The 14,472-nt window shown below is 56.0% G+C and overlaps 1 protein-coding gene across 1 annotated transcript in view; it reads left to right on the top strand.

Moving 5' to 3' along the window:
- Window positions 1–12,715, top strand: part of LOC116937378 (cadherin-2-like) — a 32,460-nt gene extending 19,745 nt beyond the window's left edge. Inside the window, exons 8-15 of the mRNA XM_076061552.1 lie at window positions 3,192–3,299; window positions 3,630–3,772; window positions 5,369–5,511; window positions 7,790–8,020; window positions 8,655–9,257; window positions 9,706–9,836; window positions 10,023–10,187; window positions 11,041–12,715. Of these exons, the coding sequence (XP_075917667.1) occupies window positions 3,192–3,299; window positions 3,630–3,772; window positions 5,369–5,511; window positions 7,790–8,020; window positions 8,655–9,257; window positions 9,706–9,836; window positions 10,023–10,187; window positions 11,041–11,280 (1,764 nt within the window). The 3' untranslated portion in view covers window positions 11,281–12,715. The remainder of the gene's footprint in view (window positions 1–3,191; window positions 3,300–3,629; window positions 3,773–5,368; window positions 5,512–7,789; window positions 8,021–8,654; window positions 9,258–9,705; window positions 9,837–10,022; window positions 10,188–11,040) is intronic.
- Window positions 12,716–14,472: the final 1,757 nt, after the last annotated feature.

Raw genomic sequence — 14,472 nt, 5'->3', positions numbered from 1 at the left:
GCGTTAACCTTACACCACATTCCATTATAGAACCTTATAGAACCAAGGGATATGGATTCCAACAATCAAGAAATGGACCTCTTAAACTCAGGATGATAATTATTTTTCTTTTTAATAATTCCATCATAACAATTCGAACCTCGGTAAAACCGAGAGGTGTCGGGAGGACGTAGTTACAAACACGAGTCTTGGCGAACATGGGACCAAATGGTATTCGAGAAATATAAGTCGAAATGATATTTGCAAAGTATAGAGAGATGGGAAGATCCCGGCCACCTTTGTCTTTCCCTGCAGCACGTGATAAAATGCATATGCTCGAAAGAGCATCTTCACTTGGAAATAAATCAAATACTATGAATCACAAGCAGGATCATAACTGTGTATGATAAGATACCAACTGTGATGTGAAATGTTAAACTTAAAAAAAATCTTAACCATTTCTTTGTGCATCGGAACGCGAACGGAAAAGGGGGGGGGGGGAACCCGCCCCTCTCTCTGGGTGGAGGGATCAGACAACCAGACGCCACCGAGATGAATCGAGGTGTCTGTTGTCTTGATGTTTATGGCTTGAGGAAAGACCCGAACAGGACCATGTCATAAATGACACACACACAAACATACACACTGACACACGAACCCCCCCCCACCACTGACACACGAACCCCCCCCACCGACATACGATCAGATCAAAGATAGCTCCACCTCGTGAGGGGGAGCCGAGAAGGGGAGAGATTTTTGGCATAAAAAGGAGCCGTTTCAGCATTGAAATCAACTCATCAGCCCTCGGGGGCAGCTCAACAGAAGAAGACTCATCTCAACTCAGCTCAACAGAAGAAGACTCATCTCAACTCAGCTCAACAGAAGAAGACTCATCTCTACTCATCTCAGCAGAAGACCCGCTCAACTCATCTCAGCAGAAGAGCAGCCATCACCGACGCCGGAGACGTCTCTACAACTCGCCGAATTGGCGAGTGTCGCCGATTGGCGACCCGCTGCCGCTGTTAGCGGCCAGCGCCACCACGAGCGAATCGTGAGCCTGCAATCTACAACCGCCGACGACGGAGCACCAGCGCACCGCTGCGGGCGTGCTTCTAACGCCGTCTACCAGACGGTCATCTCAGCTACAACAACGCATCTACTCGTTCACCAACGTCCGTCGAGTCCGAACCAACTACTGAAAGAAGAATCAACTGATACGTATGATACACTGCCCCCCACTACACACAAACCAGACGTCTGCTTGACGCAAAGAATCGATTCCGAACATTGGCCTACTCTTTCACCACTCACACCATTCAACACACACACACACACACACGGGTCATTAACAAAGCCTAAAAACCTCAAGCCATTGAACCATCCGTGATTGTGGAAACATCGCAACGACCGAGTGAATAATCCATCGTTTTTAAGAGCGTTCATAATTTTTCTGTGTAATATTGTGCTGGGGCTGTACTTCTAACCGCATAAATTACCAACTGACCCATTAACAAGGATTAATTCTTGGCACCTCACCACGGAGCGCCGCTCGCGGGGTTGAAGAGCGGGTTCAACCGGTTCCCTGCCAGGGGTCTGGCCACAATCAATTAAAAGATTGGCCCGAGATAAGGATCTCAAAAGGAAACATCGCCACCCATTGAGTCGCGTTGAGAAGTTGATTAGGAATACTTGAGTCGTTCGTTAATATTTGTCTTTCTGCATAATCTTGCCGGTATCCACGAATGAAATAACGAATTCAAACGCATATTTGTGCCTCCAAGAATAATACTGGTTGGAGTGCCCTGTCAACGAGTAGCGTTGCATAATAATCAGTCATCCTATTGTTAACAACGTGACAATAATTGCATTAAGGGCCGCGCATGATCAGTGACCGAATGCTGTTTTGTGTGACAATTCAAGTAACGAAGCATTGTGGCCATCGAGTGGTGTTGATAAGGCAATTAGAAGTATTATAGTCGAACGCTTTAAATTCATAATCGTTATGAATCAATGAACGAACATCAACGTGGTACTGTGCTGACGATTTCAAGCATAATAACTTCGCATATCAGAATGTATTAAGGATTGGATACGAATCAAAGACCAAGTGCCGTGTTGTGTAACAATTCAAGCATACGAGTTTGCATATTATAAAGTTAAGGTTTGATAGAATAGTTCGCATGTTTTTAATCTCTCTCTCAACAACCGATCGATTGCGTTACGCGTCGGGAATTAACCACAGGTGCCGCTATCGAGGTGAAACAACGCAATCGTGATGGTATCATGTTAACGCTGTGTTGAAATTCCAAAATCCCGAGATTGAGTTTTCATATTATCCAAAAATTAAAGTTAGCTAGAAATAAAATTGATTAAAGCAGAAGGTTTGTGTGTGATTCTTCCTGAAATTCTGCATAATATTGTTCTGCGTATGAGATCTGAATCCTGGGGACCTATCATAAGCACACTATCACCACATAATCCATAACACACATAATCCGTAATGTTCAATCGAGAGTAATCGTATCCTTATCGATAATACGGAATTAAAGAGCAGAGTCGAATCGTCTCTCTCTCATTCACGCTCACAACGCCTGCGTCACTGCATACGATTAATTGCGTTATTCCAATTCATAACACAATCCTCGTCACCGAGGCTCGACCTGATAATCCATAACGACCTGCATTATCATAACCACGCCCACTCGCATAAATTAATACGATTATCTCTCGAATCAGCATAATTTATGCGCATAATTACACTAATTAACATAATTTCGGATAAATTATGCAAATCTCAAATTTCATTTAATTTTCATTATTTTCATCAATTTTCATAACACCTATATAGACAACACTGTGGTGCAGCGGTCGTGACGGTGTTGGTGATGACTCAGCGTTTGATTGGTGGGAGGGTAACGTTGTGCGTGGTTGGTGTGTGGTGTGTGTGTGTGGTGTGTGGGGTGTGTGTGTGGTATGTGTGTGTGGTTGGTGTTTGGTGTGTGTGTGGTGTGTGTGCGTTGTTGTTGTGTGGTTCATGGTGAGTGTGTGTGGTGTGTGTGGTGTGTGTGCGTGGTTGGTGTGTGGTGTGTGGTGCGTGGTTGGTGTGTGTGTGTGGTGTGTGTGTGGTGTTTGGTGTGTGTGTGGTGTGTGTGTGGTGTTTGGTGTGTGTGTGGTGTGTGTGGTTGGTGTGTGTGTGTGTGTGTACGCCGCAGCCCTTGGACTTTGAGAGCTCGTCCAAGTACAACCTCGTCGTCGCCGTGGAGAACGAGGCGTCGCTCGAGAGCGCCGAGTTCGGACCGGCGAGCACCGCGACCGTCACCGTGAGTGCCCCCCGCGGCCCCCCGCTGCCCCCCGCGGCCCCCCACAAGTTTTGCCCCCCCACAGCTTCCTGCGCCGCTCGCGGGGGCAGATCTGATACCGGCCGATGAGAGCGAATGACTTAAGCACCCCGATCTTTACTTATTTCAAGTCCAGAAGACCTTTTTTTTCACAGGTGTCTCCTGGACATCTGTGCCGTCACCAGCGCTGTGAAGCACAGCGCTGGTGACGGCCGCACCGCCTCCCGCACGACCGCCCACACCGTGCCCCCCCCCCCCCACCACCTCTACAGGTGCTCGCTAACAGCCCCCCCCCGCCCGCCCGCCCGGTAGGTGATGGTGGAAGACGAGAACGAGGGGCCGACGTTCGAGCCGCTGCGGCGGGAGGTGAAGCTCCCCGAGGGCCTCCCCGTGGGCCACCACGTGACCACCGTGGTGGCCCGTGACCCCGACACCGCGCAGGGGCAGGCCGTGCGGTGAGGCCTTGCCCAGCCACACTCCCCCTGGCCGCTCCCGTCGCCGCACGGACAGCCGGCGGCCGACCCTTCCTCCCGCCCTCCGTGTGTGTGTGCCTCACCTGTGTGTGTGTGTGTGTGCCTCACCTGTGTGACTCACTCTGTGTGTGAGACTCACCTGTGTGTGTGTGTGCGCGCCTCACCTGTGTGTGTGGGCGTGCCTCACCTGCGTGTGACTCACTCTGTTTGGCTGTGTGACACTAAGCTGTGTGAATCGCCTGTGTAAACTCTGTTCAGCTGTGTGTGTGACTCAACTCTGTGTGAGACTCAACTGTGTGTGAGGATCACCTGTGTGTGTGTGACTCACCTGTGTGTGTGACTCACCTGTGTGTGAGACTCACCTGTGTGTGTGAATTACCTGTGTGTGTGACTCACCTGTGTGTGAGATTCACCTGTGTGTGAGACTCACCTCTTCACCTGTGTGAGACTCACCTGTGTGTGTGTGACTCACCTGTGTGCACCTGTGTGAAACTCACCTGTGTGTGTGGCTCACCTGTGTGTGTGACTCACCTCTGTTTACCTGTGTGAGACTCACCTGTGTGTGAGACTCACCTGTGTGTGTGACTCACCTGTGTGTGAGACTCACCTGTGTGTGAGTATCACCTGTGTGTGTGACTCACCTGTGTGTGTGACTCACCTGTGTGTGTGACTCACCTGTGTGAGACTCACCTGTGTGTGTGAGACTCACCTCTGTTTACCTGTGTGAGACTCACCTGTGTGTGAGACTCACCTGTGTGTGAGACTCACCTCTGTGTGTGACTCACCTCTGTTTACCTGTGTGAGACTCACCTGTGTGTGAAACTCACCTGTGTGTGTGACTCACCCGTATGTGAGACTCACCTGTGTGTGTGACTCACCTGTGTGTGAGACTCACCTGTGTGTGTGAGACTCACCTCTGTTTACCTGTGTGAGACTCACCTGTGTGTGAGACTCACCTGTGTGTGTGACTCACCTGTGTGTGTGACTCACCTGTGTGTGAGACTCACCTGTGTGTGAGACTTACCTATGTGTGTGACTCACCTGTGTGTGAGACTCACCTGTGTGTGTGTGACTCACCTGTGTGCACGTGTGTGAGACTCACCTGTGTGTGAGACTCACCTGTGTGTGAGACTCACCTGTGTGAGACTCACCTGTGTGTGAGACTCACCTGTGTGTGAGACTCACCTGTGTGTGTGACTCACCTGTGTGTGAGACTCACCTGTGTGTGTGACTCACCTGTGTGTGTGACTCACCTGTGTGTGCGACTCACCTGTGTGTGACTCACCTGTGTGTGTTTGACTCACCTGTGTGTGTGACTCACCTGTGTGTGTGTGACTCACCTGTGTGTGAGACTCACCTGTGTGTGACTCACCTGTGTGTGAGACTCACCTGTGTGTGAGACTCACCTGTGTGAGACTCACCTTTGTGTGAGTCACCGGTGTGTGAGACTCAACTGTGTGTGACTCACCTGTGTGAGACTCACCTGTGTGTCAGACTCACCTGTGTGTGACTCACCTGTGTGTGTGACTCACCTGTGTGTGCGACTCACCTGTGTGTGTGTGATGGGGCCGCGCGCAGCTACAAGAAGCTTTGGGTGCCGGGCGACTGGCTGGACATCGACCCCGTGAGCGGCAAGGTGACCACGGCCGTGGTGCTGGACCGCGAGGCGGCCCTGGTGCAGGCCAACACCTACACGGCCACCTTCCTGGCCACGGATGACGGTGAGGGCTGCCCCTCCCCCACACTGCACCACCCCCCCCCCCCCCCCCTGTTTACAGACACGCCCCAGCCACACCACATTGGCTCGCTTATTCACTCGTCATCACACCACGCTTACTCACCACTCACTCACCATCACTCACTCACCATCACTGGCTTACTCACCATCACTGGCTTACTCACTCACCATCACTCACTCACCATCACTCACTCACTATCACTCACTATCACTCGCTCACTCACCATCATTGGCTTACTCACTCACCATCACTGACTTACTCACCACTCACTATCACTCACTCACCATCACTGGCTTACTCACTCACTCACCATCACTGGCTTACTCACCACTCACTCACTATCACTCACTCACTGTCACTCGCTCACTCATCATCACTCACTCACCATCACTGACTTACCATCACTGGCTTACTCACCACTCACTCACTATCACTCACTCACTATCACTCGCACACTCACCATGACTGACTTACTCACCATCACTCACTCGCCATCACTGGCTTACTCACTCGCCATCACTCACTCACCATCACTGACTTACTCACCATCACTCACCATCACTGACTTACTCGCCATCACTCACTCACCATCACTGGCTTACTCACTCACCATCACTGACTTACTCACCATCACTCACTCACCATCACTGGCTTACTCACTCACCATCACTCACTCACCATCACTGACTCACTCGCCATCACTCACCATCACTGACTTACTCACTCACCATCACTCACCATCACTGACTTACTCACTCACCATCACTCACTCACCATCACTGGCTTACTCACTCGCCATCACTCACTCACCATCACTGACTTACTCACCATCACTCACTCACCATCACTGAGTTACTCACTCGCCATCACTCACTCACCATCACTGACTTACTCACTCACCATCACTCACCATCACTGACTTACTCACCATCACTCACTCACCATCACTCACCATCACTGACTTACTCACTCACCATCACTCACTCACCATCACTGGCTTACTCACTCACCATCACTCACTCACCATCACTCACCATCACTGACTTACTCACTCACCATCACTCACTCACCATCACTCACCATCACTGACTTACTCACCATCACTCACTCACCATCACTGGCTTACTCACTCACCATCACTCACTCACCATCACTGGCTTACTCACTCACCATTACTGGCTTACCACTCACTACCACTCGTTCACTCACCATCACTGGCTTACTCACTCACCATCACTGGCTTACTCACTCACTATCACTCGCTCACTCACCATCACTGGCTTACTCACCACTCACTCACTCACTGTCACTCGCTCACTCACCATCACTGACTTACTCACCATCACTGACTTACTCACCATCACTCACTCACCATCACTGGCTTACTCACTCACCATCACTCACTCACCATCACTGACTTACTCACCATCACTCACTCACTATCACTGGCTTACTCACTCACCATCACTGACTTACTCACTCACCATCACTGACGTACTCACTCACCATCATTCACTCACCATCACTGACTTACTCACCATCACTCACCATCACTGACTTACTCACCATCACTCACTCACCATCACTCACCATCACTGACTTACTCACCATCACACACTCACCATCACTGACTTACTCACTCACCATCACTCACTCACCATCACTCACCATCACTCGCCATCACTCACCGTCGCGCCGCGCTCGTTCGCCATTTCCCGCACCTTCGATTGGCGTGTGTGGCTTCTCCTTAAAGGTGCAATTCACAAAATGAGTGAGTGTGGTGCGTCTGTAGGTAGACTCAGCCTTACAATGCGTCCCTGGTGTGGTATGCTTGTGTAACCGGTCCACGTCTGGAGCGGTGGTGGAAGGGTCGGCGCGCTGCATCACAAACCCGGCAAGCCGAGTTCGATTGCCGCTCACGCCCAACATCGATGACGATTATCCGAATCGGTCTCCCCTTGGTTGACTCGGCCTCAAACAAGAGTACCCGGTGCCGTGTGTGTGTGTAAACATCCTCACTGGGGAGACAGAGGTGCCGTGTGTGTGTGTGTAAACATCCTCACTGGTGAGACAGAGGTGTCGTGTGTGTGTGTGTGTAAGCATCCTCACTGGGGAGACAGAGGTGTGTGTGTGTGTAAACATCCTCACTGGGGAGACAAAGGCTGCCGTGCCGAACCTTCCCAGGTTTGTAGAAGGCCGGCGAGCGGTGGGGGCGTGCGGGAATCTCGCTCTTCGTGTCTCGGCGTGCCGGTGGGAGCAGGCGACCCCGTGGCGAGCGGCACGGGGACGCTGGCGCTGCTGCTGTCGGACGTCAATGACAACGCCGCCGTCGCCCGGCCCGACGAGGCCGCGGCGTGCGGCGCGCCGGGCGGCGCCGTCGACGTCACCGCCAGGGATGCCGACGAGGACTTCAACGGCATTCCCTTCGGCTTCCGGCTGGTGCCCGGGAACCCCGCCGCCGACGACAACTGGACCGTCCACCGGGTGGACGGTGCGTGGGGGGCCCCTCGACCACCCCCCCCCCCCACGCTGCCCTTGCACTGCGCCACCCACACTGCCACGTCCGGCTGTGCGGACAGCAAACCGCACTCACTCGTTCGCTCACAATCACGCAGCAATCACTCGCTCACAATCACTCAGCAATCACTCGCTTGCTCACAATCACTCAGCAATCACTCGCTCACAATCACTCAGCAATCACTCAGCAATCACTCAGCAATCACTCGCTCACAATCACTCAGCAATCACTCGCTCACCATCACTCAATCGCTTGCCATCACTCAGCAATCACTCTGCTCCCACTCGCTCGCCATGACTCCTACGCTTGCACTGCCCCCTACCCTGTCCCGCTCTGCCCCCACCTTGCTCTTGGCCTGTGTTGTCAGCAGAGGGCAGCGTAGCAGCAAAACCCAGCGCCCTACTCAGGGATTACTTCGGAATTATCTCGCCCAGTATCTCGTTGTTTCTCGTGAACCCACTGAGCGTGGGGGTGGCACGCAACTGAGCAGGAGCCAGTGGTATACTGGACGCGGTGTGCCGGGTACGAAAATATTTTCCGGGTTTTTCCGATCCGGACGGATCCCCATTCCCCCTCTCCCCCTCCCCGCCCCAGCTTGAGCCGTAAGGCAGAGTCGCCAAATCCCGCCACGTTGATGGATCAAACACGGCGGCGGCGGGGTGCGGCATCGCAACGCGCAAAATCTCGTCCTCGCCCCAGGCCACCGCTCCAAAACAACTGAACGCGCCGGTCCATTGTCGTCGACCCGCACCTCGCGACCCGTCGGACGAGAGCCGGGAAAACGTCGCCGCCCCCGACCCCCTCCGGATTCGCCGGCGCTTTCCGAACGAGCGGGCGGCCCGGGACGCGGCCGAGAGCCGCGTCGTCGACTCTCGTCGCCGGCGCGACTCCCCGCGTCACGATGTGCCCGCCACCCCGCCCTCGGCGCACCGCGCGACATCTCTCCGCTCGCCGCTCCCCTCCTGCCCCGCAGGCGGCGGCTCGCAGCTGCGCATGAAGACGGCGCTGCCCGAGGGCCTCTACTTGGTGCCGCTGCTCGTCACGGACTCGGGCAACCCCGCGATGAGCGCCGTGTCGGAGCTCCAGGTGAAGGTGTGCGCCTGCGACCGGCGTGGCGACTGCGTCGGCCGCGATGCCGCCGACGCCGCCGGCGACCTCGACGTCGCCGCCGCCGAGGCCGCCCTCCTCTGCCTGCTGCTGCTGCTTCTCGGTGAGTTTGACGTCGTCGTCGTCGGCATCTTTTTGATTTAAAGCTTTCGTGACTGCAGTGATTCATATTCTTAGCTCTTTCGGTAAAGTCACCATGTTGAAGGGAAACAATAAAGTAATAATATATATATAAAACAATAAAAATTCTCACGACGTTTCGACCAAAACACAAACAGACACACCTGATGACGACCGTTTGTGTTATGGTCGAAACGTCGTGAGAATTTTTATTGTATTATATATATATTATTTTATTGTTTCCCTTCAACGTGACTTTACCGAAAGAGCTAAGAAAATAATAGCCATCGGTATCGTTCGGGGGGACCCGGTGCTGCGGACGCGGGGCCCCCCCCGGCGGCGCGGGGATTCGTGCGGCGAGATCTCCGTTCGTTCGCGGAGGATTTCCGCGGTTTGACCGGGGCGGGTCGCCCCCCCACCCCCGCGTGGAGTCCTGGCGCCGCTCTTCGTCGCTCGCAAGAGGCGCCGCGACGAGAAACCGCTCTGCGACCCCGAGGACGAGGAGGAGGGCGGCGACGTCTTCACGTACGACGACGACGAGGGCGGGGGAGAGGAGGACCGGGTGAGAGGCGTGCTCGCACATCTGCGCGGTGCGTTTAAGCGGTGGTGCGGTGGTGCGGTGGTGCGGAGAGACGGCGGTGTGGCGGTGGTTGCGGTTTGACTGTCCAGCGAGAGACCCTCTCGCGGTGGCGGCAGCGCCCTGCGTGCCCACGCGCCGGCGAGATGACGGCGCGGTCTGCCGCCGCAGGACTACGACCAGGCGCTGCTACTGCTGCTGCGGCTCCCGAGCGAGCTGCCGCCGCCGGAAGCGCCGCGCCGCGAGGGCCCCGGCGTGCGCCACCTGGACGAGCGGCCGTCGCTGGCCGAGCCGCGCTACCCGCACCCCAGCGACATCGGCGACTTCATCAGCGAGGTGGGTGGTAGGGGGGGGTGGGTGGGTGGGTGGGAGAGGTGGCAAACGCCGCACGCACGTAGGGGATGGAACCGCGCACGACCAAACCCAGCGCCGCGCACGTGAACCACCGCCGCCACCGCCCCGTCAAACGATGCACGCGGCACGAGACAAAGGTCCCGTTGGCGAGGAGCGGCACACGGAGGAGGGTGGGTGGCCGGCACCATGCCCGCTGGCCGTCTTTGTCTCCCCCCCCAGTGGCGATGTTGACACGCGGCACCCGGGGACTCGATTGAGGCGGAGTCGAGCTAGGGGGGAGGCCCAGGACCGGGTCAGATAATCGTCACCGCATTGTTTGCTCGTGAACGGGGATCCAATTCGGGCCGCCAGGATTCGTAACGCCCCCAATTAGCGCAGTTGGCTACGTACGGCGCAGTGGAAATTCTACGTAGACACGTACGTAGTGCGGGGCGCTGACCACTACACCACCGCTCCACCACACAGTGCACAGCGTGCAGATGATGACGATGTCGTCTTAATGGTGGACGACGTCGTTGCTGGCGACGTTATCGCCGATGTTGTTGATGCCATGGCGAAATTTTGTCGTTAGGTCATCGTCGTCGGCTGTCGATGTCGATGACGTCATCGTCGGTGCCGGCGTTTGTATCGTTGCTGATGCTGTCACAAACGTCACCGTCGTTGTCGGCTGTCGATGACGTCATCGTCGGTGCCGACGTTTGTATCGTTGCTGATGCCGTCACAAACGTCATCGTCGTCGTCATCATTGGCTGTCGACGTCGATGACGTCATCGTCGTTAACGTCACCGTCTGTCTCCCGCGGCGGCGGCGGTGGTGGTGGTGTTCTGGCTTCCAGGGCCTGCGCACGGCCGACGACGACACGACAACACCGCCATACGACTCGCTGCCCGTGTTCCACCACGAGGGGGACGGCTCCCTGGCCGGCTCGCTCAGCTCGCTCGGCTCTTCGAGCACGGGGGGGGGCGGCGACGACGACGACCACCACGACCACCACGACTACTACGAGCGTCTCAACTCGTGGGGGCCGCGCTTCCGTAAGCTCGCCGACATGTACGGCGGCGGCTGTGACGACTGAGACCCCCACCAACACCACCACCACCACCCTGCCCCCCACCACCACCACCACCACCCTGCCCCCCACCACCACCACCTACTCTCAGCCCCACTCTCTCCTTGTCGTCATTTCCCCCCCCCCCGCCGTGCACCTCCACTCACCCCCCCCCACACACACCTGCCAGCCTCGCCTACCCCCCCCAGCGCCCACCCACCACAACACCCCCGCCCACCGCATAGCACCGGCTGGACTGTCGATCCACCAGCCAGCCCGCCTGCCTGTCCGCCTGTCCGCCTGCCCGCCTGTCCGCTACGCAGCAATTTTGAGTTTGGAGGCTACTCATTTTTTTCTTCTTTTGGGGGGGGGGGAGGGAAGGTATAACCCGACTGGAGGACGAGGCGACGGTACGTGTAACGACTTCGTGGTACCAGGGCGACGCCGCTGTGGTCCCTCCCCCCCCCCCCCCCCCCCGGCGAGGCGAAATCTGCGTTGGTTCACGACGTCAGGAACGGGAGGAAGTGGGCGTGCTTGCGGCGACGCGGTTCCAGATCTCCGGGTACGGACGAAGCCGATCTCGCGTCGGGTTTACGATGCGTTTAGAAATTCATGGACGGCTTTTTCTCAAGTCCGCGTCGCGACCTTGGACGAGGGGAGGTTCCTCGTCGACGAATCGGCGACGCTGAACGTTGTTTTGAGATGAAACCGGCCGGCCCGCCCGCCCGCCCGCGAGCTGAACCGCAAAAAACCACGGCCGCCAGTTAAAAAGGGGCGAGTGGGCGGGGTGAGTGAGCGGGGAGGGGCGGGCGAGCGATTTTAAGCGAGCGCCGTCGCTAACGCTCCAGTCGGTACGTCGGAGCGACTCCCCCAAGTGACGCTGCTGCCCGTGGGTTCCCAGGTGCCCCCCCCCCCCACGTACTCCACAACTCCAGCCTCATGAACCATCGTTGGCCGAGACAATGACGTCTCTCCTCTTACCCCACCCCCGCCCCTGCCAGTATAGTCGCATGGATAATGAGTTTATGGGACTGTACCAACCAATCACGTCAGCCGGGGGGTGGGAGGGGGGAGGGAGTGTCGGGGCTCTACCGACAGACGTGGTTGCCAGCAGGCGGTGATGTGCAACCTTCCGGTGTGCCACCGCCTGCGTTTTGAATGGTTCAACTAATCACGACTAATCACGACTATAATCACGACTAATCACGACTATAATCACGACTAATCACGACTATAATCACGACTATAATCACGACTAATCACTTTTAGGCAGTGGAGTTGGGGCAGCAAGCAATGAGGCCTCCTGCCCCGTTTTCAGCGCTGTGGAAATATACGCTTTATATATATACAAATAATAATAACCATGTGATTTGAGCTTGGCCTCTGTAGCTGTTAACTTGCCGAGTACAACATTTATTTAAGTGCCTATTTTGGTTCAGCACTGGGCGCCGGCTCAGCAGAGCTGCCGTGCCAGGGGGCATGGCGGGGGGGGGGGGTGGGGGCGGAGCGGTGGGTGGGGCGGTGAGCCGGCCGTGGCAGCAACCGCGCCCCGCGGAGACGGAGCCGCTTGCCGTCACAGAGCCGGGCGGAGCCGCTTGCCATCAGAGCCAGGCGGAACAGCTCGCCGTGACGTAGCCGCCACGGCGGTGCGACGTAACCAGCGGCAACGTAAAACCACGGCGATGGAGCTGCGCGTGGCGACATCACCACGTCGACGTGAGCCACGTGCCGACACCGATTGGACCGTGGTGCTAGAGGCCCTCGCGTCATAATGGAACCACGCTCGGTGAGCGAACCACGCTCGCGGTTACAGAACCACCACCACCACCACCACCGCCGCCCCCTCATATCGAGACTCGCAGGGCTCTAACCAGCGCCATGCGCAGCGCACGATTGATTTTGTTTTAGTTTCATTTATTTTTGTTAATCGGGTACAACCGCAATGAACATAAAACAAAAACATGAAAACATCTTAAAGTGAACGGGAACCGGACCGGCGCACGTGCCCGGCGGAAATTGAACGACGACAAACAGAAACGCGAGGCCGGCGGCCGGACCTCGGGCCGCGTGCTCGACCGCGAGGAGGGCACGGCCGAAGCCGGACTACTAGCGCAGTGGCCTCCGGCGCTCGCGCCAGGCTAGGTGCGCCCCATTCACCGCTCGCACGGTAAACGGGGCATCTCTCGCGCGTGCGAGCGCCTCCGTCCGATGCGAGCGCCGGCTGGGAGGGGCGGCCCCGGCTCGCGCTCGGGGCGCCGGCTCGAGCGGAGGCCAGAGGGCGACTCGGTGCCGCGGCAGGGAGAGCCGGAGTCGAGGAGGGCGCCCGCGGCGCCGAGATTCTCTGCCAGGCCGAGGCCGACGACGGACGGCGGCGAGAACTCGGGACGGCCGGCGGGGCGATTCGCCGTTGATGTCCACCGAGGGGCCTGGCGATGTTTGGAAAGATAAAATGTCACTGGTCGATAACTTCCACGTGTTCGTTAAAGGAGAGCTGAAAAAACTGTCAGGTTTTCTTGCAGCGGCTGCGTACGCCGCTGCGATTTGTCTGGACGATGTTAATTTGAAATTGCCAGCCCCTTCTCTCGAGACGGGGGGGCGCATGTTTGAGCACATGGGTTGGCGAAAGTGGAGGCCCAGGAGTGGTTCGGGTATGAGCCTCCATCGATGTGAAGGTCCCATTGTGGAGTTGAATCTTCATCTTCACATTTCACCTTCACCTCTTCATATTTCACCTCGATATCTTTAAAAGTGTCCAAGCTGGGATTTTCTTCCGGTTCTTGTTTCATGAGGGATGGGCTCATTGCGGCACTTTGACTTTCACAAGCTAATTTCAGACTCCACTCCTTGTTGATCTTCTGATGCTTGTGTGTTGTCTGGTGTCCTTGAAGAGTTGATGACTGTGAAAACGCCTTCCCACACACACTGCACTTGAACGGTTTCTCTCCTGTGTGTGTTCTCTGGGGTGTTACAAGAGAAGATGAATGTGCAAACACCTTCCCACACACACTGCACTTGAAGGGTTTCTCTCCCGTGTGTGTTCTCTGGTGTGTTACAAGAGCAGATGAAACTGAAAACGCCTTCCCACACACACTGCACTTGAAGGGTTTATCTCCTGTATGAGTTCTCTGGTGTACATGAAGATGTGGTGACTGCAAATGCCTTCCCACACACCCTGCACTTGAAGGGTTTTTCTCCCGTGTGTGTTCTCTGGTGTCTTTG

The sequence above is a fragment of the Petromyzon marinus genome, unplaced genomic scaffold (assembly GCF_048934315.1).
Source record: "Petromyzon marinus isolate PM22_M1 ecotype Great Lakes invasive population unplaced genomic scaffold, UKy_Petmar_22M1.pri1.0 PM_G_Scaffold_37, whole genome shotgun sequence".
NCBI lineage: Eukaryota > Metazoa > Chordata > Hyperoartia > Petromyzontiformes > Petromyzontidae > Petromyzon > Petromyzon marinus.
The sequence above is the reverse complement of the archived record's forward strand: the minus strand, read 5'-3'. Positions and strand labels throughout refer to the sequence as shown.